We start from the raw sequence: 27,934 nt of genomic DNA, 5'->3' as shown, positions 1-27,934 counted from the left end.
GGTACTGTTTGTATGGAAGCCCTGAGGCAGGGGTGTGCTTGGCATGTGGAAAGAGAGAGAGAGAGAGGAGGTCAGGGTACTAGTAGTTGGAGTAGACCGGGCAAGGGGCAGAATAGCAGGAGATGAAATCAGAAAGGCCTTGTTGGCCATAGTAAGGACTAAATAAATGAATCAATAAACGAGACGAAGGAAACTCTTCATCTTGAATTATTCTAGTTATTACAGCCCTTTTTAAAAATTTAAATGAAATGCATAATACAGCAGCCTCCCCCAAGCACACACAAATATTCTATCATGATAACACCAACATCTCTTAGCCTGCCATTGTTCCAGCAAGACCCTCCGGTCCTAGGAAGCAGTCTAAGACGAGCCACCTCTCATCTGAAACACAACTTGAGATTGTTTCTAGATGGGCAAAGTGAAATGAAGGCTTGAGGCCAATTTTTCACATAATTCAATTTAAAAAAGCACACCCACTTACATATGCCCGAAATCTTTAGATAATGGAAAGAAAAGTAGATTTTCCTCTCTTCGTTATTAAGTAATTGACTCAAACTCTCATTTCATTTCGTACATGGAGGCGCCGCCAGAGTCTGCAATTAGTTTCAAACCACCGAAGTAGAGACAAAATTAGGACCTCAACTAAGGGAAGGACCTTTGTTTCCTTGACATACTCAGCTTTTCAATGGCTGAAAGCAGAAGGCACAAATCCAAAAAGCAAGCTCACGACAGGGACTTGTTTCAAAAACAAAACAATGTAACTTGCAAAGCATGTCTGGGGTGAGTCCAGCATGAGCTCCTCACCTGCCACCTTCTTCATCTCTATTTCCAGGTCTGCATATTGAGGGAAGGTTTCCCGAATGATGCTGAAATCCCCCGTCATTGGAGGACAGCCCACTGGCCTCATGGACTGAAAACCAAAAGAGACACAAGAATACTCACCTCGCCTGGCGGGCATGGCTCAGTGGTTGAGCTTTGACCTATGAACCAGGAGGTCATTTTTTTGGCAGAATTTTATGATTTTATTAACACAAATACAATGTGTACACAATCTGTCTATTCATTTTCTTCACTGCGCAGCCTGGCATTGGGATTGATGACTCTGATGGCCAGCTGGGCTGTGGTTCAATTCCAGGTCAGAGCACATGCCCAGGTTGCAGGCTTGATCGCCAGTAGGGGGCGGGCAGGAGACAGCTGATCAATGATTCTCTCTCATCATTGAAGTTTCTATGTCACTCTCCTTCTCCCTTCCTCTCTAAAATCAATATATATTTTTATAAATATTCAAAAAAAAAAAAAAAGAATGCTCACCTCTTTTAGAGATCTGGACCAATAAGAATGGAATCAATAACACTTTCCAGTGAACTTCCTTTTAACCAGAAAGTTACCTAAACAAAGGCATGCTATTCCGTGAGATGGGAGTAAAATAGTGGAAACTTGATCTCGGAATATATTGGTTTACTTATGAATAGTTGGTACCACACTCAACCACCGACCACATCTTTGGGGAGTTAGCCTTACTGAATCTCAGTTTCTTCATCTGTAGAGTGACAATTATAATGCCTGCTTGCAAAGCCCTTATCAAGATTAAATGAAATAATGCCTCTGAAATGCCTAGAACCATGTCTGACCTATAATAAATGGTTATTCGCATTGCTTTCTTTTATAAATATACTTATCCATATTTGCACCCAGCATGGAGCTGGCAGATAGTAGTAACATCTCGGTAAATGTTTGTTGAATAACTGACTGAAATATCTCCAGGGAGTTTTCAATGATTCTGTGTGTAATGATACTTAATAACCACCATTTACTGAGCTCTTACTGCTGGTCAGGGGCTGTGATATGTGCTCACATACAGCATTTCACTGAACTCTCATGACCACCTAATAAGTTAGGCCTTCTTTTCGCTCTACTTTGCAAACCAAGGACTGAGACTGAGCATTCCTAGGATGACAAGCTGGCAAGTGGCAGAACTGGATTTTGAACCCACATCCTTCTGATTTCAGAGACCATGCCCTTAGCTGCTATAGCATCTTGTGCAGTATTTTAGAACACTCCTTTTTAAAAGGCACGTTTGCCCTTTTTTTGTTAGGGAAGACTTAACTAGGGTGAAGAAGTCTTCTTGCTGCTCCCCAAACTAGCCTTATCCCGTTGGATGGGCAGCTGCCAGGAACAGGTGGGACTGGGACAACTGCCAGAGACCATCCCTTGAGAAGGTGGCCAAATGAGCTGAGCTGTCCAGTCCTGTCTGAGGAGCTGGTACAAATCTGGTGGTGATGCCACTCCTGTGGCTGGTGGCGGGGAGGATCCTGGGAACTGGAGAGTCACCTTGAATAAAAGAGGTCAAAGTGCCTCAAGAGCAAAAGCAAATTATTCAGAGAAGGGGAGCAGCAGGAGTGGTACTGGGGCAGGAAGCTAGAACAAAGGGAGCTTGGAGAACCAAGGAGGCCAGGGTGGGGGCCTGGGGGTTGGGAGGGGGCAGGGAAAGGTTCCAGACAGGCTGTGAGCAATACCAGGCTGTGGCAAGGAGCCTTCTCAGTGGGAGGTCCCTGACCCCATGGTGTAGAGATGGGAGTGTCAATATGCAGCTAAAGGGGTGAAAGAACTTTAACCTAGAATGCTCCCCTGGGCAAACTCAACTTACAGGAAGTGTGGAAGTGCTGAGTATAGACTCAGGGCCAAACTGCCTAGGTTCAAAGTGTAATTTATCTACTTACTAGCTGTGTGACCACAGTCATGTTACTTAACCTCTCTGTGCCTCAGTCTCCCCATCTATACAAAGGGGATAACAATGGGGCCTATTTCATGGGTTTTCTATGAAGATTAAGTGATTTAATACATAGAAAATGGCTAGAAGAGAATATAGAAAGTGCCGACACACAGAAGTGTTTACATGTTTTCTGTAATTATCATTACCATCTTCTAGAGCTGATGGGAAGATCCAATGAGATGCTGTATAACTCAACCCGTGTATAATCCTCCCATTTTCTCTCCTGCACACGTGCATTTTTAGCAGTGGAACTATGACCTAAATCTTCAGACTCCAAGTTCCATGTTCCTCCGGCATGACTGCCTAGTAGTAAGGTCTAAACAGTGCTGCTCACAGCCCTCTGACCCATACTTGTGCCCATCTCTTTTGCCAGGTCCTCTTCAGTCATCCCTAATCCAAGGTCCTATGGCTCAATCCAACTTCTGGGTTCATACTACCTTCTCCCTCCGGTATTTCCCAGCTCCCATCCAGTCTGACTCTGTTCACATAATTTCTTTCATTATAGCATCCCCTGCTCAAAAGTGTTCCATAGCTCCCCACTGTTGGGTATCCGACCGGTCCAGGTGGCGTAGAGCTCTAATATCTTGTACTCTCCCTCTGAGTCCATGAATAACTGATAATAGATAACAGCATCAGAACAAGCAGGACCAGTTTTACAGGAAGAACCTAAATTACATTGTAGGGGTACACTATAAAATCCCAACCTTAAGCACTTTCCACAGGAGAAAGTAACGACACGAAAATCCTGTTGCTAACTTTCCCATTAATATTTGAAAGGTATAATCAATCTAGACTTCAGTGCTCTCATTTGCAAAACAGGATCATATGTACATCATGGAACGATTGGTAGGGTTGAAGGAGAGGATGTATACAGAGGGTACAGGTCAGCAATCCTGCACATAGGTGTTATTATTATTTTTCTACACCCCAGACCTGTCCCTCTGGCCTTCAAAGTCCCTCACCGTGTGTCCCCACTCTGTATGCATTCTGACTTCCACAGTTCTGTGGGATTTGCTGGGCCTGTCCCTTTGAGACATTTCATTTCTATCTTCTCTCTGTGGTTCCTTTCCTCACCCCATGATGCCCAAATCTGAGCTTCTCCTTTCTAAATCCTGCCTCAACTTTAAGGCCTAGCTTACACTGGACTGTCTCCAGGAAACTGTCCATACGCCCCATACCCCCGGCCCATTCTCTTGTCTGAATTCATACCCACTGACGATCTGTACTAAATAAAGTTATCTTTAAAAATGCTGGCTATTGTTCTAATATTTTGGTTTACTTTCCAATTAGATTGTAACCCTCTCTCAAGCAACCACTGAGATGCTTTTCTTTAATGTTAGTTTTCAGTATAAAACATGTTCCCAAAGTCCCAGCAACATTTCCTCTGAGGGGTTCCAAATAGATTTTCTTGGGAGCTCAGAGGTCAGGAGTGTTTTCCCCCATTTTTTAAAAAGGAAGATAATGATACCAACCTCCTAGAATTGTTTGATGGATTGAGATACTAACTATCAAACTTCCCAGAAGTCTGCTGAATTGAAAATACAATCTGATAGAAGAAAAGGAAAAGGCAGTTGGAATTGAGAGGATCGTGGGAAGTGAGGCAAAAGGAAAAGAAGTACCATGGGGGGAATGCAAAGCATCACTAACCAAACAGATGTGTTAAACATCCCCTACATATCAGGCAGTACTAGGTATTTTATAGTATTCCATACAGGATACTAGTGAAGAGCACATGTTTTGGAGCCAGGCTATTGGGTTCCAATCTTAGTTCTACCTGTTACCAACTGTGTGACCTCAGTTAAGTTACTTAAAATGACTATGACTTATTTTCTTCAACTTTACATTGGCATCATTTAAAGCCAGAGTTACAAATTTTTTCTGTAAAGGGCCATGTAGTAAATACTAGAGGCCTGGTGCACGAAATTCATGCACGGGGCGGCGGGGGGCTTAGCCCACCTGCATCTTCTCACAATCTGAGACCCCTGCAAGATCAGGCCTAAATTGGCAATCGGACATCTCTCTCACAATCCGGGACCTCTGGCTTCTAATCACTCGCCCGTCTGCCTTCCTGCCTGATTGTCCCTAACCACTCTGCATGCCTGCCTGAAGCTCCTAACCCCTCTGCTTGCCTGCCTGATCACCTCTAACCACTCACCTGCCTGATCACCCCTAATTGCCTCTGCCTGCCTGCCTGATTGCCCCTAACCGCTCGTCCACCTGCCTGCCTGATCGCCTCTAACCACTCACCTGCCTGCCTGATCGCCTTTAACCACCTCTACCTGCCTGCCTGATCACCCCTAACCACTTGCCTGCCTGCCTAATTGCCTCTAACTGCTTTCCTTCCTGCCTGATTGCCCCTAATTGCATCTACCTGCCTGCCTGATTGCCCCAACCACTCGCCTGCCTGCCTGATCTCCCCTAGCCGCCTCTGCCTAAGCCCCTGCCACTGTGGCTTCATCTGGAATGACATCGGGTCTAATTAGCATATTACGCTTCTATTATTATAGATTTTTGGGTTTGTGGGCCACACCATTTGTTTCAACCACTCAATCTGGAGCATAGCATGAGAGCAACCACTGCATGACCAGATGTGAATAAATGGTCATCCCTGTGTTCCAATAAGACATTATTTGCAGAATCGGGCAGAGGGCAAGATCTAGCCCACAGGAAGTAGTGTGCCAACCTCTGATACAGACTCGATCTTGTAGAGGCCAAAGAGGGTTAAGTTCAGTGCCCCCCACAGTAATTGCTCCACAAATGTTAGCTGCTGTTATTATAACGAACCCATGGACTAGGTGCTAGAATGCCTTTACTAGGGAAGAAAACTCAAGCGCAGAAGTAGCCGAGTGACTTCTCCAAGATCTGACATAGTCTAATAGGAGCAGAGTCAGACTCAGTGCCCTTGGTTGGACTTGTTGGACTCTACAGTCTATTGTTTTTCCACCACAATTTTTGTCAACTTCAGAGGTCTTATCAGAACCAAGATCTTAATTCATAACGCAAAGGGAACCTTGCTCTAGTCTTCTTTCTCCTAGTGTTTGGGGACTTGACTTAAACATTGGTGACACACTGAAGAATGAAACCGGTCCTGGGATCCAAACAGGATAGTAGGAAAGCCCCTGACTTTATTTCCTGTGGCTCCTGGTCCCAGTCATTGGGGAACAGGTGTGGAGTCCACACTCACGCCCTCCCAGTGCTCACAGTCTCAGCCTTTCCTGGCCCCAGTGTCGGTTTCCTATGACACCGATGGATCAGCTGCCTTGGGGAGCCCTATTTAAGTGCACAAATAGGGCAGCCTTCCCAAATCCCACATTAGTTCTGCGCTGGGATGCCAGGACTTTTCTACCATGGAAAATGCTTCACGCCCTGACTCTTAACAAACCCAGCAAATTCAGATGCGCATTGGGGGGGGGGGGGGGGGCGGGGAGAGGAGGAAGAAGGGGCATGAATTCCAAGCTGTTATGTGAGAAAGCAAGGAAATAAAGGGCTTTTCTTGAAAGGGGGAAACAAAGGGCATCCAGAAATGTCACCAAAATGCCCTGCAAACTCTCCAGCTTGTCCCAAGTTGTTCTTTGTCTGAAGGCCTTGCAAGTGGGATTTATGGAACTCTTCCTCGGGTCAACGATTGGCTTCTTAAATCTAAGACTCTGAGGCCAGGATAGCAAAGATGTCTTTCCATATATCAAATACGTGGAATAAAAAGTAAAAACAATAGCCATCAAATGGCACAGACTCTGTACATTTCCAAACTGTCCACCTATCTGCCTTGTTATTTTTTTCTCCTCCTCCTCTTCTCTCACCCCAAAGCCCTGTCTACCAGCTGGTCTATTCCTGGGCAAGTCTGTCTGGCTCTGCAACTGAGAAGACACCACAATGGTTGGTTCTGTGCATGTGGACTGCACAGTAATCAGCTGCTGGCTTATGTTAAATTTCACATCTTCTGGGGTAAAACCATGTAGGTGGCAATCCCCCAAAGGCACTGCATGTTGTTTATTTCCAGGGTTCAGTGGGCCATTGGGTTGACCTGTTTTCCCTCCTCAAAGGATAGAAAGCCACTTGGCCTTCAACATGATGCTCCTACACGACAAGGCAATGGTGGAAGCCATTGAACTGGAATCATACGGATGGACTCACCCGCTGTTAGGTCTTAAGATGCCCAGAATCTAAGTGGATCCTCCAGGCTCCAGGCTGGCACCCCACCGGGCCTCTGGCAGGACGGATGCACCCATTCATTTAGCCACCATGGGCTTCCTGCTCAGAAAATAGCAGCCTCTGTGGGGCTCACTGCCTCTGGAGAGATGAAGGGGTGTTTTATTAGGGTGGCCATAGCTTATTACCCGATAAGCTTGCCTCAGAGTCCTAGACACTTTTAGTGATCAATGATCAATGATTATGCCAGGACATGAGGTACGAGCTGGGTCTGTGCTGGGTGCAGGCTCTGTACTTCTCAGGAGCTCTGGGAGGTAGGAGATTTGGAGGAGTGACAGTCATTGGGCCCTTCACTCTCTGGGATCCTCGGAAACTGGGATGTTTTGGACTCTGAATTTTTATTTTGATGTCCTTATTCTGTGTTGCTCTTCTAACATACTCCACTAAACTTTAGATGTCAGAAGATCAAAGAGATACCTAGATCCCTGGCTGGTGTTGCTCAGTGGGTGGGCATCATCCAGTGCACCAAAAGGTCGCCAGTTTGATTCCTGGTGGTCAGGGTACATGCCCAGGTTGCTGGCTCCATCTCCAGTAAGGGTCTGTGTGAGAGGCAACCAATCTATGTTTGTTTTTTTCTCGCTCTCTCTTCCTCTCTCTGTAAAAAATCAATAAAAAATATTGAAAAAATTAAAAACATATACCTAGGAAATACTGAAGAATACAATGAATACTTTGTGGGGTGGAGACTTTCTGATGCTGGTGGATGGGGAAGAAGCTCCATTTCCATAAGCAGGAAGGGCCACGACCTTAGACAGGTCAGGAGTTCCCAAACCTTGGATCAATAGAGCATCCAAACCCTTTGGCGACCTGGGAAAAATTGCCAGCTTTTTATTTTGTCATAAAAGGCCCTTAAGAAAACCAACGACTCACCATTTACTCTGACCATTATGTCATAACAACAGCAACAACAAAAGATGACCATGATCTCAGAATGAAGGGAAATCATTTAAATTGTCCACATCGAGCTTTGTTAAAGACTCGCACACTGCCCTTAGGTTTCCATTTCCTGTGGACTAGTGAAACTTTGTTAAGAACCTGACATGAGGGCCACTTCATGGGTGTGGCGCCTGTGTACCTACCAGGACACCACACCAGGAAGTGCCCAAGCTTGGGGTTTAGTGATCTGCCGTTGCTGTCTTGAAATTCTTAATGATTTTATCTTTCAATCCATGCTTTGTAAAGGAAGGCTGATGGGACAGTGGGGGATGGGCTGGGGGAAGGGTCTACTGCTGCCTTTTCTTTTCTAGGGCAGGTTCTTGGCTGTTTCCCGCCTTTGGGTGTCCTATTCCACATCCCCACTGCTGACCAGGCACCCCTGGTGGTGACAAGGTTACACAGGGTGGGAGGAAGTGTGGGGACCAGAGCAGATAAGGGGAGAGCCAGGCCAGGCAGTGAGCCTGCAGCATTTCTGGGTGGGGCAAGGCAGTGGCTCTCCCTCTCACCCCCACTGCCATGGAGTGTTGGATTGGCAACTGGGAAGCTGGGAACCCTTGGGGGTCACCTGTCAGCCATGAGCTGAGGCAGCAAGCCCATGGGAAGGGGAGATTTCTCTGGCATGGACCAGCACCCAACATTTCATTTTGCACTGGGCCCCACAAATTATGCAGCCAGGCCTGCCTGTAGTAGCCCTCCGATGGCGTTAGAACACTGATTTTCAACCAGTGTGCCGCAAGAATTGTTAAAACATGCAATACCTGACTAGTCAGGGGCACTGACATCTTTTCCCTTAGATTGTCAAATGAAAAATATGAGAACAGCCAACACAATAGCCACCCGGTGCGAGTGAATCAATAGCCTATCTCCGTGGTCGGCAAACTGCGGCTCGCGAGCCACATGCGGCTCCCCTTGAGTGTGGCTCTTCCACAAAATACTACAGCCTGGGCGAGTCTATTTTGAAGAAGTGGCGTTAGAAGAAGTTTAAGTTTAAAAAATTTGGCTCTCAAAAGAAATTTCAATCGTTGTACTGTTGATATTTGGCTCTGTTGACTAATGAGTTTGCCGACCACTGGCCTATCTATTTTTTTTTTGTCAGATCGGCAAAAAAACACAACAACATCTTTTTTTGGTGTCCTGCAGAATGTTAGTAATTGGTTTATGTGTGCTATGCGATGAAAAAGGTTGAAAATCACTGCACTGGAGAACTCCTCGACTGGCTTACAGATCCCTGCCCCTCAAGCGCTCCTCCACTCCTCTCATTTGTAAGTAGCTTCTTTGAGTAATGGCTGCACTCCCACATGTCCCGGGGAAGGAAGGTTTCCTCAGGGGTAGCACTGGCTGCGGGCAGCCACTAAGTGTTCTTGGCTTGGCCTGGGCAGCTAATCGTCATCCTTATGGCCCTTCACTGATGGGTGGCACGTCACAGATTAGAAAGCACTCTTCCACTGTGAGTGTGTGTGTGTGTGTGTGTGTGTGTGTGTGCACTGACCTCACCTTCTCTAGCCAGATGAACCTGAAGGAGCTTATACTTTGGGATTTTAAGACAAATCTAGGTTCAGGTCCCAACTCTCCCTTTCTGGCTGTGTGGCTTCGAACAAGTGATTTGTCTTTCTAAACTTCCAATTTCTCATTTGTAAATGGAGATGCTACTATATCTACCTGCCTCACACAACCTAATTTAAAGATTAACCGTGGTTATACCACTCAACATGTTACCTCTTCCTCACCTGCACCAGAGGCATGACGGAGGATGCCTGGGGTGGGCACTGCCTCACCTGGGAAGCCCATCCACAGGGGCTGAGCCAGTCACCCTCCTGGTCCCGGGGCCTTTCCATTGTCCCAGAGGCAGCACTGCCACACAGGAAAAGCCCTGGTCAGGCGAGCAGCAATAACTGGGAATCCAAGGACCCGTTTCTCAGGCAACGAGAGTTGAGCACACAGGACTAGTTAGTTTAGACAGGTGAGAAGAAATACTGAAATTGGGGGAAGGTAAGATCATCAATACAAACGCAGCCTCCTTCCCATCTCTCACATCCCAGCCCTGCCTTTGGAGAGGCTGGCAGACCGTCCCTTACTGAATTGGAAAGGCTCAGGGGGGCAGCGTTAGACATGCCATGTTGTGGGCTCAGAATCAGGAGGCCTGGTTCTAGTCTCAGGTTTTTTCTCTATAACCAAGTGTCCCCATCTTTTTTCTTCCTTCCACTGATCTTTAGAGAGAGTGTGAAGGAGGGAGGAGGCAGGGAGAGAGAGAAACATCGATGTGAGAGAGACATATGGACTGCTTGTCTCCTGCACTCACCCTGACCAGGGCTAGGGATCGAACCTGCGATCCTTCGGTCCAAGGGCCGACGCTCTAACCACTGAACAAACTGGCCAGGGTGTGTCCCATCTTTTAAATGCATTAGACTAGATGACTTGTTAAAGTGTCTTCTAGCTTTGAGGCTCTTTTTTAAGTTAGAGAGAGGATAGCTGTAAGAACATATTCTGTAACAAGCTGGGGCGTGACCGCTGGACTTGGATGGGCCCCTTCGAAGCAGTGGCTTTAGGAAGGCCTGTCCCAGTGCTGGGTCCCGGGATGCTGCTTCCTCCAGCAGGTCCATTTGTGGAGACTTCGCATGGCTGACCATCTGGTAATTCCTGCACTCCTACTCACACCCAAGCCTAGAGTTAGGCACTGTTACCAACCTCATTCGAAGGGGCTGAGGCTGACTCCATGCAGAGGGACAGGCTCAGCCACGTTCACGTGGAGGGTGTCAGCAGTCATCGACACACAGAAGGAGCACAGTGAGCTGTTGTGGCGAGCATTCTGGGGAGTACTATTTATGGCTGTGTTTTGGTTTATCCTCGGCCTAGTACACAGGGTACAGCTGAAACTGGCCTCAGCTGTAAACACTCTTTTGTTTCTTAAGGCAAAATTTCCAAACTTTTATATGCTGCCTGTCAGCTCTGGGCCTGCTGCCCCTGCCTCTGCCTCCTCTGGTCTCCCAGTGGTCTCCCCTCCCTTTCTCCCTCCCCTCCCCTCCCCTCCCTGCTTCCTCTCCCCCTCCTGCTTGGCCTCTGAGTCGTTCCCAATAGAGGCAGGACATATAGTAACAGCACATCAATGAGGGATATGGAGCTGGACAGACCTGGGCTCCAATTCCAGATCCTCTATTCAATAGTGTGTGACCTTGAGCAAGTCACTTAACCTCTGACCCTCAGTTTCACGATGTGAAAATTGAAAATATTATCTACCCCCCAAAACTGTTTTAAAATGATATATATTGCTAAAGATAAATCCTGATGGACATTCTTAATTGTGGTGTTTGTGTGTTTTTTCTGCCCCAATTATTTTGGACTGATCCATAGAAACCAAACTCCTGCCTCAGTTTCCCTTCCTGAGTTTTGCTCCTATTTCCTACCTTATGCTCCAAATCCACCAGAGTGAACTGGGCTGTGGCTCTGCCTTTGCTGCTGTGCCTTCTGCCCAGGGACCCCTGACTGCAGGAGGATCTTCCGGGGATGGGCAGGCGACGTGAGTATCAATAATAGTTCATTGTATTAAGAACGTTCTATGTGCCCAATTAATGTCATTTCCTCTTGAGAACAAGCCTAGCGGTAGGCACTATTATTAACTAATTTTACAGATTAGGAAGCTGCTGGAGAGTTTAGGTCCAAGGTCACAGGGCCAAGAGCGGTGGAGGCTGAATGTAACCCAGTGTCTGCCTCCAAAGCCTTCTCTTTGAATCACCAGCCTCTTCCCTTTGCTTTTGAGCATTCAGTACTCACTACTTATTCATTCCCATCTCTTTCAAGAATCAGTGCCAGGATGGCCACCACATATCAAATACCTATAGCCATTTTACAGGCCGTTATTCCATTTGGCCTTCCCAGCAATCCCATGCAGTAGATATTTTCATACCCATTTTACAAATGAGAGACCTGAGGCTAGAATAAGTATATTATCCAAAGTCAAGTTGCTGTGAAAGAAGGAGCTAGGATTCAGATGCTGGACACAATTTCTTTGTAGCTCCTTGCACACTGGACTGTGTGGCAAGTGCTTTATAAATATTGACTCTTGCAACAGCTCTATGAGGTAGGTAATACTAGAATTTCCGTTTTACAGAAAGGAAAACGAAGGCAGAGAGAAGTAAGAAACTTGCTCCAGCCCTCACACGTAAGAGTGACAATTGGATTTTGATTCCACGCAGTCCAGCACGAGTGTCTGGGCTCCCAGCCTTAGGCACTGTGATGCTACCAGAAGTGAAGGATGCCAGGTGAGGAGAGGGGAAGAGATGATGTCCAAGGCACAGGGCATTATCCTTGTACAGGCAGGAGGCTCAGTGAGTTCAGAAACTACAAAAGCCTAGAAGAAGGAACTGTCCACCCCAGTAGATTAGAGCAAACCTCCCCCCCAGCCCCCAGTCCTGGCTCCTCTCCTCCAAAGGGGCCGGCCACCCTGGAGAATTTTCCAGCACTGAGCAATGGTGTAGGTGTTTCGTTTCCTTTAGGCCCATTGAGACACATCATGAGGAAATTGCCTCAGATTCTGGAGCAAGCTGTGATTCCACTATTCAGCTACGAAATCCTCAGAAGGGATGGAAGTCAACAGTTTTAAATGACCAGTTACATTTAAAAGTCCAAGGTGGGGGGTGGGATGCGGGGGGGGGGGGGGCGGCTTTTATCTGGAAAGGCTGAAACAAACATGTATTGAGTAGTGACCATGTGCTGAAACGTGGGATTTGTTAAGCCTCATCATAACCTTTTGAAATTATGATTCACCCTCTTTTACAGAGAAATAAACTAAGGCTCGGCACAGCAAAGTGATGTTCCCAAATCTAGTGGCAAGTAAAGGAGCCTGGTACGGTTCAAGGCCCAAATATATGACTTCAGGTTGCATGCTCGTGGCTAGCTCCCTGCTGCCTCTCATTGGCCTGTGACTGATCCATATGGGTTTAGGGTTTTCCCATAATTAATGGTGAGATTACCAAGACTCGCAGGGGTCCTCAAACTTTTTAAACAGGGGGCCAGTTCACTGTCCCTCAGACCGTTGGAGGGCCGGACTATAGTTTAAAAAAAACTATGGACAAATTCCTATGCACACTGCACATATCTTATTTTGAAGTAAAAAAACAAAACGGCAGAAACACCCGCATGTGTCCCGCGGGCCGTAGTTTGAGGACGCCTGACCAAGAGTGTCTGCTTCCACACAGAGACCGTGCTGTCAACCTGGTGTGTTTCGGTTTAAAATGTGAACATGCTGAAAAAAAAAACAAAACAAAAAAAACCAGCTTCAGGAGAAGAAATAGTTGACAGGGAAAGTTTCCAAGAAATCTTGAAGTCATAAAGAAAGAGATCCGCAGATGTGAGATATGGAAATTTAAAACTCCTGTACAAGACATCATATGGAAAGGCATATGACGCAAGGCACGTTATAAGAAAGTCTTCAGGACACATGACGGACAAAGGATTGATCCACAGAGCACACAAAGCATTCCTCCCAATCAATGAGAAAAAGACAGCCCACAAGAGAATGAAGAAAGGATAGGAATTGGCCAGGAACAAAAACCAGAAATCAAGTCGCTGTGGATATGAAGAAAATGTTCACGCTTACCAGTCACAGGGCAAAGGAAGAGAACAATGAACAGTCATTTTCTGCTCAAGAAATTGGCAAAAAATGTTACATGATTGGCAAAGGCACAGAGGAGCCACTGGCAGGAACACAAATGGAGAAAGCCTTTGTGCAGTACATTTTGGCCACAGCTAATAAAAATTTAAATGCATAAATCCTTCCAGTAGAAATTCCACTTTTTTGTATATCTCTAAAAGAAATCTTCAGAGTACTTGTCTGAAAAGAACCCTATCAAAGATGATCCTTGTATCATCAATTGTAAATGCTAGATACTAGAAACAAACTAAACGTCTATCCATAGGATACTGGTTAAATAATGTTTATATATGTAGACGCTGGAATTACTACCAATATGTAATAGACAGGGGGGAGCTTTATATTCATTAACATACTCCAAAAGTTCTTGTAAGTGAAAAGGAAGTTGCAGAACAATTTGTACTGTATGCTCCTATATTTGCACAAATATATGCCTGTGAATGAATTCAAAAGGTTAGAAAGACATACAAAATGTGTTATAGTGGGATCAGGAGAGGTTTGTGCCTTTTGCCTTTTACTCTGCATTTTTTTTTTTTAAATATTGATTTCAGAGAGGAAGGGAGAGGGAGAGAGAGATAGAAACATCAATGATGAGAGAGAATCATTGACCGGCTGGCTGCCTCCTGCATGCCCCACAATGGGAATTGAGCCCACAATCCGGGCATGTGCGCTGACCGGGAATCGAACCGTGACCTTTTGGTTCATAGGTTGATGCTCAACTACTGAGCCACACCGGCTGGGCTACTCTGAATTTCTATACTGTTTGAGTTTTTACAATGTAAGCGTATCCCTATCATTTTTCAATTATCGAAAGAAGAGCAAGTTGGCCACAGAGACACAGCACATGCCTCCCACTCTGGGTTAGGGACTGTTCACTTGAGATTGAGAGACATTCTCAGCCAAAGCCGAGGCTCCCTCCTCTGCTGATAGGAATGAAAAGCAGCTCACGTGTTAGCTGCCTTTCCCTCATGCTCTCTCTCATTTTCAAAGGTGCTCACACATCTGAACATGTGTCCACATATTCCCTCAGAATAACTACTGCCTGGGCTAGTTCATGACCAAAGAACTTTTGGATCTCGGACCAAAGTGATTATTTTCATCTTGATAAAACTCATACACAATCGTACCCCAATCCAGCGACAACAAAAATAACAAACTGTCAGGCTGCATCAGCACAAGCCTTGATTTAAACCACGGGGTCCAATGGGCACACACTGGATACGAAACTCCTTAAATAATGGCCCGGCTAGCCTAAAACATATCAGATGTTCCTTTCGCCTTAGCTCGCCCAAGACATAAACTATGTGTTCTGGGGGAAAGCAAAGTCAAATGACTCATGACAGAGTTTGTTTTTAGTATGAATTATTTTTTCTGGCTCCTTGCTTTTAAAGACGGATCCTTTTCAGATGGGCTGAAGCTGGGAGCTGGGCTCCCGAGCCTGCCCACCTCTTCGGAAAGCTGGAAGTGGAGGCCCTGGGAAGGAGAGTTTAGTTCCCATTCTGATTACTCCCACCATGCTTTGCTGCTTTTTCCTTTCAAAACCAACCACGTGATGGCAGCCTGTGGTGGCTGGGTGAGGAGGTGGGAAGAACACCGGATTGGGTGTCTGAGAGACCTGACCTCCAATTCCAACTTTGCTATTTACTGACTGCATGATGCTGGGGCTGTCACGTGACTTTCTAAGGCTGCAATTTCCGGAGCATGCGCTGGAAAGAGCAAGCATGCATTGGACTTGGGTAGGAACTCTACGAGATAATCTAGGCACAATGTCTGCCCCGCAGTCCCATTCAGGAAATGGTTCTGGACTGGCCAACTCAGGGCAGAGATGGTGTCATTGACCCTAGTATCTCTCCCACTGGCCTGAGAACTGGACAGAAAATATCTGAAAAGGAAGGCAGCAATGTACTTAGTACTTATGATGTGCCAGGCACTGTTCTAACTGCTGATATGGATCATCTCAGGCCTCACAAATAACCTCCTGAGGTAGAAACAAATGGTATGCATATTTCAAGGTTGAGGAAAATGAAGCATGGAGAGGTTAAGGAACCAGCAGGCCACACTGTGGTTAGCGGAGGGCTGGGATCTGGATGGCTGTGGTGCGGCTCTAGAGTGGGAGGCGGAGAGGAAAAATGGGCAGATCAGAGGTTCCCTGGGAAGGCGACATCAGGAATAGTCTGCCTCTTGGACCACTGTAGAGGAACAGACTCCAGGGGAAGGAGAACATGGGGTGTGTGGTCATTCATGGCCCTGAGAGAACACAGGTGGGGGACACCCAGGAGTGTGGCAGATCAGGACAGCTTCTTAGGGTGCCCTGGGCCTAGAGATGCCCATGCTTCTGGAGAAGCGAGTACCCGGGACAGGGCTGCTGCCAGCTGGTGCCCACACACTCACTACCTCACTCTCCTCAGCAGACAGACTGAAGTGAACACTGAATTCCAGAGCTGGAAGGGACCTTGGGCATTGCCTGGCACCATTTCACTGCACAGGTTACAGAACTGCTGCTTGTTTAATGCTATACCACAAGTTAATGGGAGAGCAAAGACTAGAGCCCAGGTCCGTACTTCCCATGCCAGCAATCTGCCTCTGGCATCTAGAATACACTATCAGCCACTCTCCTTCCCATGCAAAGCCTTGAGGTTATGACTTCTTTTTTCAATCACTCATCAATCCCATAGTTCCCATACAAGCAATGTTCAGGAAAGAGGAACGCACCATAGGGCTTTGGCTATGTCCAGTCCCATTGACACGGCTACCCCCAGAGTAAGATGATTGCTCAGCTTCTCTCCCAATAAATCACTGATTAACTGACTAGGTAAGCACCCTTTTGATAATAATATGTGTCTCCAGAAGAGGCTGCCTACAGGGAAATTATGGGCAGAATTTGCAACAGAGATATATCAAGATGAATTAGCAAAATGCACTTTAGCTTTATACTTCGATTCCATGAGCTTCCCCTACAATATGTGTGCAAACAAAGGCATCCATTCATTCATTCTCTCAAATTCACATTTTCAGTTTTCATCTAATACACAACTGGTTTCACCTCATCATCTGCGAAGAGATATGGCAGAGAGGTAGTACTTGTTCATAAGAATCTTATGTGTTCACCTATGGATAAGGACAGAGGGGGGAGGTAAGGGCAGAGGCGGGGGTGGGAACCGGGTGGAGGGGAGATATGGGGGGGGGGAAAGGAGAAACAATTGTAATAATTTGAACAATAAAGATTTATTAAATTTAAAAAAAAGAATCTTATGTGTTGCCATGCACTATATTTACTTTTCCTTTCTAAAATGAAGCCCAGAACTTCCACAGGGTACAAAGTTAAAGATTTTGTTTATGTCCCTATATAGTGCAAAGCAGTTTTATAAAAGCTATTTATCAGCATTTGTATAATTAAATGTGCTTTTAATAAACACATTCATGACTGTGTCAATCAAGATTTAAAAGTTTTAAGACACGAAGAACCACATAAGAAATGTGACAAACTAGAAGAAACAAAAATAAAACTTTAGTGGCGAAAACAAACAGGCTAAAAGGCTGAGATAAAACTTTATAAGGACTAACACAGAGGATATTGAAGAAAGAAAAGAGAAGAACATTTGGAGATGTGAGAAGCAAGAAGTTACCACAAGATAGTAAGTCAAAGCCCCACATACCATAATCATGGTGCTGCAATCATTACGGGACATGCCTGCTACAAGGATGAAAATAGCAAGCAAACTGTTGAAAACAAGAACAAGAGTTAAACATGTTACATAAATGTAATGCTATTTTATCAATAACTTTAAAAAAATCTGCTAAACAGAATACATTATGCCACGGTTGGCTAGTTCTCTATAAAAAGACTCTTTTTAGATACAACTCTTCTTTGTTTTGTCACCAGGTTGGAAGCCTGATGGATGGAATAGAAGCCTGTCTTTATCAAAGTGCCATTGCCTTCTTTCTTCTTCAACCCCAAGATCACAAGCACTTGGTCACTGCATCTCAAAGAGCAGGGGATTTTTTTCTTTTTTAAAAGGTTCTGGGAACATTATAGCAGCACATGCAATGTTACCTAGAGCCACTAGGTGTCGCTATTGCTAAACTAACAGAAGCCTGAATCCTCAGGGGGGAAAAAAAAGGAAAGAAAAAAATAATCATAGTAAGTACATTTAGCACAAAACGCTAAAAGCAATAACAGCTTAAAAGGCATATACTATTTATTACAGAAGCTACAAACAAGTTAGTATCACTAAGACAATTATTAATTTCCTTTTTAATTTAAGGGCTCAATCCCAAGAAGAGACATTTCATTTAGCTGGGGGGTGGGGTGGGGAAGGGGGGGGCACCTCAGGGTTTTTCTCTTTCTCTAAAACATTTATATTTAAGGGGTCTATGAAAACACATATGTTGCTAAAAATGTTTTATAATTAAGATTGGCTTGATAGCACAAAAGAACTAGTGCTTAGAGTAAAAAATAAGATAGTGAATGAGGGTTGGCTGAAAAAAAAGTAGTTACGTTATTTGATATTCAACCGAAAGCTATAATCTTATTAAACATATTTAAACATGGTTTTCATTTATATTTGGCACCTTGATTAACAGGGCGATATTAAATAATACCTGGCTGTTAAGAGTATATTTAGGAATCTGTGCCACATAAAACATACAACGGGACAGTTCAGTTTCATTGTTATTTAAGGTTTTTCTGATCTCTTGGCTGTGAGCACACACATATTAAAAATTAAGTACACACACTCAATGCATGCTCAACCCTTTTAAAAAACAAAACAAAACAACAAAACAAAACAGAAACATTCAATGAAAAATGAACTCAACTCTGGTGAAAGGTAATGGATTCATCCCTTTGGGGACAACTGTCCTGCTTATCAAAAGAAAGGAGAAGGGAGGGTCAGAAACAGGAAAAAAAAATCCCTAAGTGGTCAGCAAAGAGAGATGCCCAACTTCAGAGAGGAGCTGGAATCAGTTTCTACACTCTGGCTTCCTTCTTTGCCAGAGTTGAGAGGTTGAATGAATGGTACCATTTACCTGGGGGTATTGGAATGGGAAAAGAGTATCTTCAGATATAGAGGAATGTGCAAGTGGCCAAATGAATGCAGGAAGATAATGACTGATTCCCAAGGCATTACATAAACATTTTTTTTAAATAGAGGGGGGACATCTATAGTTTTCTGGGTAGTATGCTGGATACTGATCAAGGGGCGGGAACTAGGGGGAGGGCAGGGGTGGTTAAGACAAGCAGGGGAGACAGAAAATGATAATGATGCAAACAGCCAAGTGTCATAATAGAGTTCATAATAGTGTTTCTACTGGAAAAATAAAATATCTGATGTGCAGAAGCTGCAAAAGGATGGGTACTCTTTCCTTTCCAATATCACGAGGTTCCCTAACCCCCTAGGCTGGAACATGACATCTCAGAGTGGCCAGAATGGCAGATAACATCACATTACATCTGCACACAACCCAGCAGAAGAGGTCATGGGATTAGTATTATTTTTAATTTGATAAACTAAGTTTAAATCCAGAAAATAATACCTTATACCGCAAAAGGAAAAAAAAAAAAAAAAGCAGGCACTTTAGATACAGATATTATTCCGTCCATTTACAAAAGATAGAACTGAGGCGCTGAGATGTTAATCACATTATTCCAGACCATACATTTAGTAAGTTACAGAGGTTGTACTAGAACCCAAGGTTCTTTTAATTGAAACTTCACTTTCTAAAAAATTGATTTTAGAGAGAAAGGAAGGGGAGAGAGAGAGGGAGGACGAGAGAGAGAGAGAGAGAGAGAGAGAGAGAGAGAGAGAGAGAGAGAGAGAGAGAGATTTGTTCCACTTATTTATGCATTCATTGATTGATTCTGGTTGATTCTTTATGTACCTGAATAGGAATGGAACCCGCAACCTTGGCATATAGGACCGTGTTCTAACCAACTGAGCTACATGGCCAGGACCAAAAGTCCACTTTTTTAACCTCTAACCCCCCACAGCCCCTCCTTTTCTGTGGCTGACTAAAGACGGGGGCAGGAGCAGTGAAGGAAATTGGGAGTGAGAGTGAGGGATACAGCCTGCAACATCATTTATCTCCCTTGTCACCTACTTGCAAAAGACTGGAGGAAGAGGGCTGAGTTCTCAGATACTGCTTCCCATCACCACTATCCCCACTGGTCAGAAGCCACTAAAATGTTAATTAAGCATTCCAAAGTCTTTATGGCTATGACAGGTACAATCAGGGCGGAGACTGTGTTGAATTAAGAATACAACCAGGAAGGAAGAGAATTTTGACACATGCTACCACATGGTTAATTAAACCTTGAGGACACTGTGCTAAGTGAAATAAGCCAGTTGCAAAAAGGCAAATACTGTATGAGTCCACTTATATAAGGTAGTTAAAGTAGTCAAATTTATAGAGACAGAAAGTAGAATGGTGGTTGCCAGGGCCTGGAGGGTGGGGGAATGGGAGATTGTTTTTTAATGGGTAGAGAGTTTCAAATTTGCATGATGAAAGGAGTCCTGGAGATTGGTTACACAATAAAGTGAATAATACTTAACACTACTGAACTGTCCACTTAAAAATGGTCAGTTTTATGTCATATGTGTTTTACCACAATTGAAACAAACTAACAAAGAGAACAGCCAGGAACGCCTTGTCCAGTGGCCATTTACAGTACTTGTGCCTGGCACGGTGTGAAGTGTGACCTTCCAAAGTTACAGATTTGTGGAAGTGAAAGTCATGTTGTGTTACATCCCAGCTACTTATCTGGACAGCAGGAAGTCTGGAGGAAATGGTTTTTAAAACATGTAAAATTCTACATCTGCATGTTTTATATGAATTCTTATCCTGGTTTGACCAGCAAAGAGCTCTCTGGCCATGAACAAAGCACTTCCCCTTTCTGGATCCCAACTTCCTCATCTTCAAAAAAGGAGGGATTAAAAGGGATGAAGGCCCTTTCCGTTCTCAGACTCCAAGTTCCAAGTCCAGTTTTCCCAAATGCTAATACTCTTTACTCTCCGAGGTAAAGTTCCTTTACACTTCAGCCACTTCTGCAAGGCCTACTCACCGCACCTCTCCTGGGAGATGAATGGAGGGAGGACAGATGCGGGGTTAAGTAGGCAGACAGGAAGCAAAGACTTAAGGGAGGCCAGGAAGGAGCACTGGACTGCAAGTCTGAGACTCTGAGTACAGTTGTGGGTTCTGCCACGTCTATAGCTAGGTGAATCCAAAAGGTAGGAAGCATTTACCAGGGACTTCTAAGCATGAGGCACTTTCACTCATATTGTCTTATACTTCACACATTTTAGTAATTCACATACATCTTTATAGTTGTGTCCATATACAAGTACTACCTATAGTATTTTTATGTATGTCATATTTTTCTAAATTTTGAATAAACTCCTTTTTCTCTTTATTTAAAAATATGTTTTTATTGATTTTAGAGAGAAGAAGGGAGAGGGGGCAGAGAGAGAGAAAGAGAGACATTGATGTGAAAGATAAACATAGATTGACTAGAGGCCTGGTGCACAAAATTCATGTACAGGTAGGATCCCTAAGCCTGGCCTGCAATAAGGGACAATCTGTGGGGTGACTGGTGGGGCGACTGGGGGACCCCCGCTGGCACCCGCCTTGGCCAGCCTTGTGCTGCCTGCTTGCTGGCCCTGACCCTGCCATTGCTGCTGGTTGCCTCCCTCTGCAGGGTGATTGGTGGGGCAATTGGCGGAGGTCGGGGGTGGGGCGGGGGGCACTGGCACCTGCCTTGGCTGGCCTGGGACCTGCAGGCTGGGGCAGCTCCTGTGTTGAGCATCTGCCCTCTGGTGGTCAGTGTGCATCATAGCTACCGGTCATTCCCCTGGTCGTTCCACCGTTCCGTCAATTTTCATATTAGGCTTGTATTATATAGTACTGCCTTCTGCATACACCCTGACTGAGGATCGAACCCACAACCTGGGCATGTGTCCTGACTGGGAATCAAACCAGCAAACTTTTGGTGCACAAGACAATGCCCAACCAACTGAGCCACACCAGCCAGAGTCTTTTCTATTTTTTAAATTTTTTTCTAAGCAAAAACATCCATGAAAACCCAAGTTTGGTGCTGGTTATGGTTTTTCCTAATACATATTAAAATAAATATACAGCTATTAGAAAAAGAGTGTCCACTTGGCAGCTAAAATCGCAAATGCCACTGGTGGTGTATGGATGCATATTGGGAAATGCCGCATTATCCTACTATATCTCCACTTACGGCTACTGGACATGTGAGCCCATGAAATTTAGTCACGCACCCAAGTTTGAACCAACAAATCCCAGAGCAATGTGCTGGCTCATATTCCTCTTGCCTTTAGGAAGGGTATGTTCTATAAAGTTGAGTGCAGAGTATTTCCAAGATGTTAAAATTTCATGGACACAAACCCTTCCAAAATTACTTTGGAGACTGCCATAAGGTTAGCAATTTTTTATTTTTGCCAAGTAAGAACTCACCATAAAAAAATATTCTCATACAAAGTAATATAAAAAAAGCACAGGACTTTCTACACCAACTGATGGGGAAATGTACTTGTCAGGGTAACATAAATCATTTAAGAAGGAAAACATTTAGGATGCTCTGCTTACTTGTCTACATTTCTCAGCCTGGGGAAAAACCCTGTCACTGACCAGCCCCTGTCCATGCTCGGCACTGGTGGACCATGATCCAATGGTAGACAGCTTTGGAATCACACAGACCAGAGTTCATGTCCAAGTTCTATACACTCACTACATGTGAGGCTTTGTGAAACGTGAACCTAAGCCTCTGTTTTTCATCTGTAAACTGTGGCTACTAGTCATCGTTGTAAAGATTAAATGCAATACGTGTATAAAATGCCTACTATAGTGCCTGATCTGTAATAGGAGTTCATTAAATGGTAGTCACAACCTAACTTTCACCAAGCTCCTTATATTTAACCAGTGGCCCAGTGCACGGAATTCGTGCATGGGGAGGGGCGATGTCCCTCAGCCTGGCCTGCACCCTCTCCAATCTGGGACCCCCTTGGGGAATGTCTGACTGCTGGTTTAGGCCTGATCCCTGTGGCAGTCGGACATCCCTCTCGCAATCCGGGACTGCTGGCTCCTAACCGCTCACCTGCCTGCCTGCATGCCTGATTGCCCCTAACCACTCTGCCTGTCAGCCTGCTCACCCCCAACTGCCCCCCTGCCAGCCTGCTCACCCCCAACTGCCCCCCTGCCAGCCTGCTCGCCCCCAACTGCTCCCCCTGCTGCCTGCTTGCCCCCACCTGCCATTCCCATTGGCCTGCTCGCCCCCTACTAACCCCCACTGATGGCCTGCTCACCCCCAACTGCTACTCTCTGCTGGCTTGATCACCCCCAACACCCCCGCCCCCCCACACTGGCCTGATCACCCACAATTGCTGTCCCATCCTGGCCTGATCACCCACAACTGCCCTCCCCTCTTGGCCCCTAACCACCTCGACTTTGGCCCCACCACCATGGCTTTGTCCAGAAGAATGTCCGGAAGGTCTCCTGGAAGGTCTCCCAGTCTAATTAGCATATTACCCTTTTATTAGTATAGATAGAGGCCTGGTGCACGGGTGGGGGCTGGCTGGTTTGCACTGAAGGGTGTCCCAGATCAAGGTGGGGGTTCCCTTGGGGGGCGGGACAGCCTGGGCGAGGGGCCTGTGGTGGACTGCAGGTTGGCCACACCCCCATTGGGGTGGGGGTCCCCACTGGAGATGGTGCCGGCCTGGGCGAGGGGCTGGGGCAGTTTGCAGGCTAGCCATGTCCCCATGGGGTGAAGGTCCCCACTGGGGGGGGTGTGGCCAGCTTGGGTGAGGGCTGTTTTCAGGCTGGCCACATCCCCTTCAGGGTGGGGGTTCCTGCTGGGATGCCTGGCCAGCCTGGGTGAGGGGCTGATGGCTGTTTGCAGGCTGGCCACACCCCCCAGTGGGAACCCTCACCCCATGGGGGCATGGCCAGCCTGGATAAGGGGCTGAGGGCCATTTTCAGGTTAGCCACACCCCCCTCCCCCAGTAGTGACCCTTGCCTCGATGGTGGCGTGGCCAGCCTGAGTGAGGGGCTGAGGACTGTTTGCAGGCCCCTCCCTTGGCAGCCACCCAGGCTACCCAAGCCTCCCACATGCTCAGGCCAACCCTGTGGCTGCCACCCACAGGCCCCTTCTTCAGTGCCGACCAGTGGTGACGGAGGAAGCCAAGCTTCCTTCATTGCCGGGGGCAACTTAAGCCTCCTGCTCGCTCTGGCCTGCTCCGTGGCCACTGCCCACAGGCCTCTCCTTCGGCAGCCGGCCCAGGTGGGCAGGAAGCTTGGCTTCCTCCATCACTGGGGGTGACCCAAGCCTCCTGCCCGCTCCAGCTGGCTACATGGCTGCCGCCATCTTTGTCCCACTAATTTGCATATTCCCTCCTGATTGGCTGTGGGAGTCACAGAGTGATGGTCAATTACCATATTTCTCTCTTATTAGTATAGACTAGGAAGGTTGCTATGAGGATGCAATACGGCAATGCATGGGAAAGTGCATTGAAAAGGTGTTACACAGTGCTAAGAATTCCTTTGGTCTCAGCTTACAAGTTGCTTCCTCTGGGAAACTTTCCTTGACCCACCAAATGGATAAGAAGCCCCTGACCCTGGCACCACGGCACCCTGTGCTCTTTATCTGATCACTTGTCACACTGTATTGAAACTGCCCGGCAATTTCTCCCTTGCCCCAGTAGGCCCATAAGAACTCCAAGAGGGTGGGTAATATATCGCTTATTTGTTGCTTTTCCACCATCAAGCACATAGTTGCTGCCAAATCTAGCATTGGTGCACTTTTAATTCGTTAAATGAACACATGGATTAATGAAGAGATTCATAGAAGTTTTCAAATGTGCTTTAGGGGATTGCTTGTATGCATGATGGTCTTGACTATGGGTTTATGACAGCATTCCCAATGTTTGGTACTTGAAACTTTGGCCAAGTAAGATGTTGCATAAAATACTAATTCTTTGGTCAAGTAAATTTGGGAAAGACCAAATTCTATATGTCTCTGCAACCCAGGAAATTCACAATGTATGTTTATATATTAAGTCTTAAGAGAAGTCTTGCTGTAAAGACAGTTTACATGAACATAGCGATTTCCAAATGAATTCTATCCAGGAATACCTTTTCCTATATCATCAGGCATTCTTTGGGAAATCCTGGCCTACAGGGAACGTGGGTGCTGAGCAAATTTTTCCCCTGGTTTCTATCCCAGTTCTCCTCCCACCACTTAAACTACACAGCCAAGAGTCAGGAAAGACATACCTACTGATGTGGACCTAAAGGCAACATAGACATAGAACCTTAGAGAAAACTGTAAGATAGTGACCAAAAGTATTTTGACAATGACTGCAAATGTCCTAATTTTCAGAACACCTCAAAGCTTTCATAGTTGTATACACACATATCATGGCAGTTGTTCTTCTTCACCTCTCCTTTTCTCCTACTCCATCACCACCACCCCCATCTCCAACTTCACCATCACCACCTTCACCACCTCCACCATTAAAATTCATGGCACACTGTCTATGCCAGATGGTTCTAAGTGAGCTTCCTGTATTAATGTATTCAAGTCCTACAACCACCTTTTGGCAGAGGTACTTCTGTCACCTCCATTTTACACAGGGGAAACTGAGGAGCAGAGAGGGTAAGTACAATTCTTGTTTTGGAAGATGAGTAGGCCATTGTACAGATTTATACTAAGAAATTTTACTGATTAAGAAATTGAAGCTCTGAGTGTTTACGTGGCTTGTTCAGGTAGAACACTAAATACAGAACCATGTCTGTCTGATTCTAGTGCAAGCTCTTCCTAGCACAGCAGGCAGCCTCCTGGGGTTAATAATGTTATATATTTGTGAGTTATTTTATAGTTTACTAAGCACTTCCATATCCTTAATTCTATTTAAATCTCCTAATAATGCTTTAGACAGATTACTTATCCACTTTATAGATACTGAAATTGAATTTCAGAAAGCTACTACTAGTAATAATAATGGAGATAAAATTAATCCCACTTCTGACAAATGGATCGCTCAAGGCAAAAGAGCTCCAAAAGGGTAGATCTGGGGCTCAGATGCAGTCTTCTGATGCCAAGTCCAGAGTCTGCCACACCCTCCAAAGATGGGTCTCTCCAACAAGTTCTTAGCAAGAGTGGCCCAGCTGCGGCAGGGGAGGGAGGTTTACAGCACCACCTCGGCATGCGGTTGGTGTGGTTTTTAAAGTGACTCAACATCTTCCATTAATTAGAGTTCCTGTTACCATGGTGATGGTTTATTATTGCTAGGCTGATAAGATGGCCAAGTCAAGAATATTATCTTCCTCCTTTTCCCTCGCACTCTCCAGCAACATTTTGTCTCTTTTTTTTCCCTCTGATAACTGACCTTTCTGCCTCAAGGTGTGATGAGATGGTCCTGAAGCAGGGACCCCTGTTGGACCTCTGGTGATCATCTTTGAGATTTTTTTCCCTTTTGCTCAGAGCAGAGGCTCTGTTGAATCAACTTGATTCAAATTTCATCTCTTGACATTTATCAGCTCTCTGATCATGAACTAGTTAAGTATCTTCCCCAGGCCTTGTTTTTCCATCAGGAAGGAGGGATAGGAAAGTTTAACAGGCAAGGTTATGTGGAGAATGTGGTGTAACAAACAGGAAGATGCTAGCACAGAGCATGGAATGTAGTGGGAACACAATAAATGGTAGCAGTTGTAACCAGTAAAATAACAGCAATAATTATTATTTACAGAGAGATGAGATGAGACAGAGATGTAGGGTTGGCAGTTAAGGTCATTTTACTTCCATTCATTCATCAAGTATTTTAATTTGTTTTTCCACAGAAAGCGTCTTTTTTCTTTATAGCTCTTAACCCAAGATAAAGCATTCATTTATTTGTTTATTTACCTATTAAGATTTTTATTGATTTTCAGAGAGAGAGAGAGAGGGAGAGGGAGAGAAACATCAATGTGAGAGTGAAACATCAATCGGCTGCCTCCCACACACCCCTACTGGGAATCAAGCACACAACCCAGGCATGTGCCCTGACAGGAATCAAACCAACAACATTCTGGTGCACAGGATGACGCTCAACCAACGGAGCTGCATCAGCCGGGTCTGTGTTTATTTATTCTTAACTGTCTCTTCCACTCAACTGCAAATGTGATAAGAGTTGGATGATGTTTATTTTGCTCATCACTGTGCCTAGGTGGATATTTGCTGAATGAATGGACAAATATTTACCAAGCAGCTACTCTATCTCAATCTCTGTGTCAGGCACTAGAATCACGGAAATAACTAAATAAGATTCTTACACGAGGGATCTGTAAAAATTGATCCAAGTGAAGGAAATGGGGTATTCATCCCTAATTCCAAAATTCCCAAAGGGTTTTGTATAAGTCCAGGGACATCAATGGAATTAAATCTTCTGCAGTCTAGCACAGAGCACTGATGGGGAGGGCAGAGGCAGGGGGCAGGGTAGAACTGGGGTTGGGGGGCGGGGATGTTGATATGGACATCTCAGTGCTCTAAGCCCCAAGGACTCAAACTGGTGGTGTGAAGCCCCCAACACAATCAGACATTCCCTTTGAAATGTATAGATGAAAAAGAAAGAAAAAAGAAAAAGAGAGGAAAGACCTTTCAAAGGGCTTGCTCACTGACTCCTCCCAGAACAGTCTGATCCCCTCTGCCTGTGAAGCAAGAGGTCAGATCCCCACATGGAAAATCAATCTTCCAGAGTCCCCGGATAGAATTTCTAGTTCACTGGTGCCACAACACGCAGGCCATTTCCAGACACGGAGGCGTTGGCCAGAGGCCTGGGCGTCCCCACCCCACTGTACACAGTCAGGCCAAGCTGATACCTCCCCCAGGAGCAAACAGCACTAGAGGTCAGGCAGAGCCCTCAAACCTGCCCTTCTCCATGGTCTGGATCTCCCATCTGAAGCTATTTTATTATTGCATTAAGTATTAGTATTAGTTTCTTTAACATATTTTGGGTTATTTCCTTTGAAACAATTCTAGACCAATGCTTCTCATGTCCGGTTGCCATGCCGTGGGGAAAGGGAGTGACAGGGGAAGCAGGAAAAACGGTTCACCTTTGATCTGTTTTATATATTGGCTTCTCAAACGTTCTACTACTTGGCATTTTTTGAAAACCGCACCTGATTCTTTCAATTGAAAGATGAGGAATTGGAGGCCCAGAGACATAGACCTCTTCCCCAGGTCACACAGTAAGTGGTTTGGTAACTGAACCAACACGAAAGACCGGGGAGCTTATCTTAGACAAATGAGAGTAACCGAGAATTGGCAGTGTGGGTCCAGGTGTTTTCAGAGATGCCACTAATACTAGGGGGTCTGG

General features: G+C 45.5%; 1 protein-coding gene across 4 annotated transcripts in view; it reads right to left on the bottom strand.

Moving 5' to 3' along the window:
* FGGY (FGGY carbohydrate kinase domain containing) overlaps positions 1-27,934 on the bottom strand; it is a 398,594-nt gene that overhangs the window by 34,185 nt on the left and 336,475 nt on the right. Inside the window, exons 14-15 of one of the 4 annotated variants that reach the window (XM_054720997.1) lie at positions 17,222-17,285; positions 13,110-13,157 (exon numbers count right to left, since the gene is read on the bottom strand). The exons of 2 other annotated variants lie outside the window; for them this stretch is intronic. In XM_054720997.1, the coding sequence (XP_054576972.1) occupies positions 17,260-17,285 (26 nt within the window). In that variant the 3' untranslated portion in view covers positions 13,110-13,157; positions 17,222-17,259. Of the gene's footprint in view, positions 1-13,109; positions 13,158-17,221; positions 17,286-27,934 lie in introns of those variants that run through there. One more of the 4 variants, XM_054720995.1, reaches the window with a different exon arrangement.

The sequence above is a fragment of the Eptesicus fuscus genome, chromosome 9 (assembly GCF_027574615.1).
Source record: "Eptesicus fuscus isolate TK198812 chromosome 9, DD_ASM_mEF_20220401, whole genome shotgun sequence".
NCBI classification, from domain to species: Eukaryota; Metazoa; Chordata; class Mammalia; order Chiroptera; family Vespertilionidae; genus Eptesicus; species Eptesicus fuscus.
The sequence above is the reverse complement of the archived record's forward strand: the minus strand, read 5'-3'. Positions and strand labels throughout refer to the sequence as shown.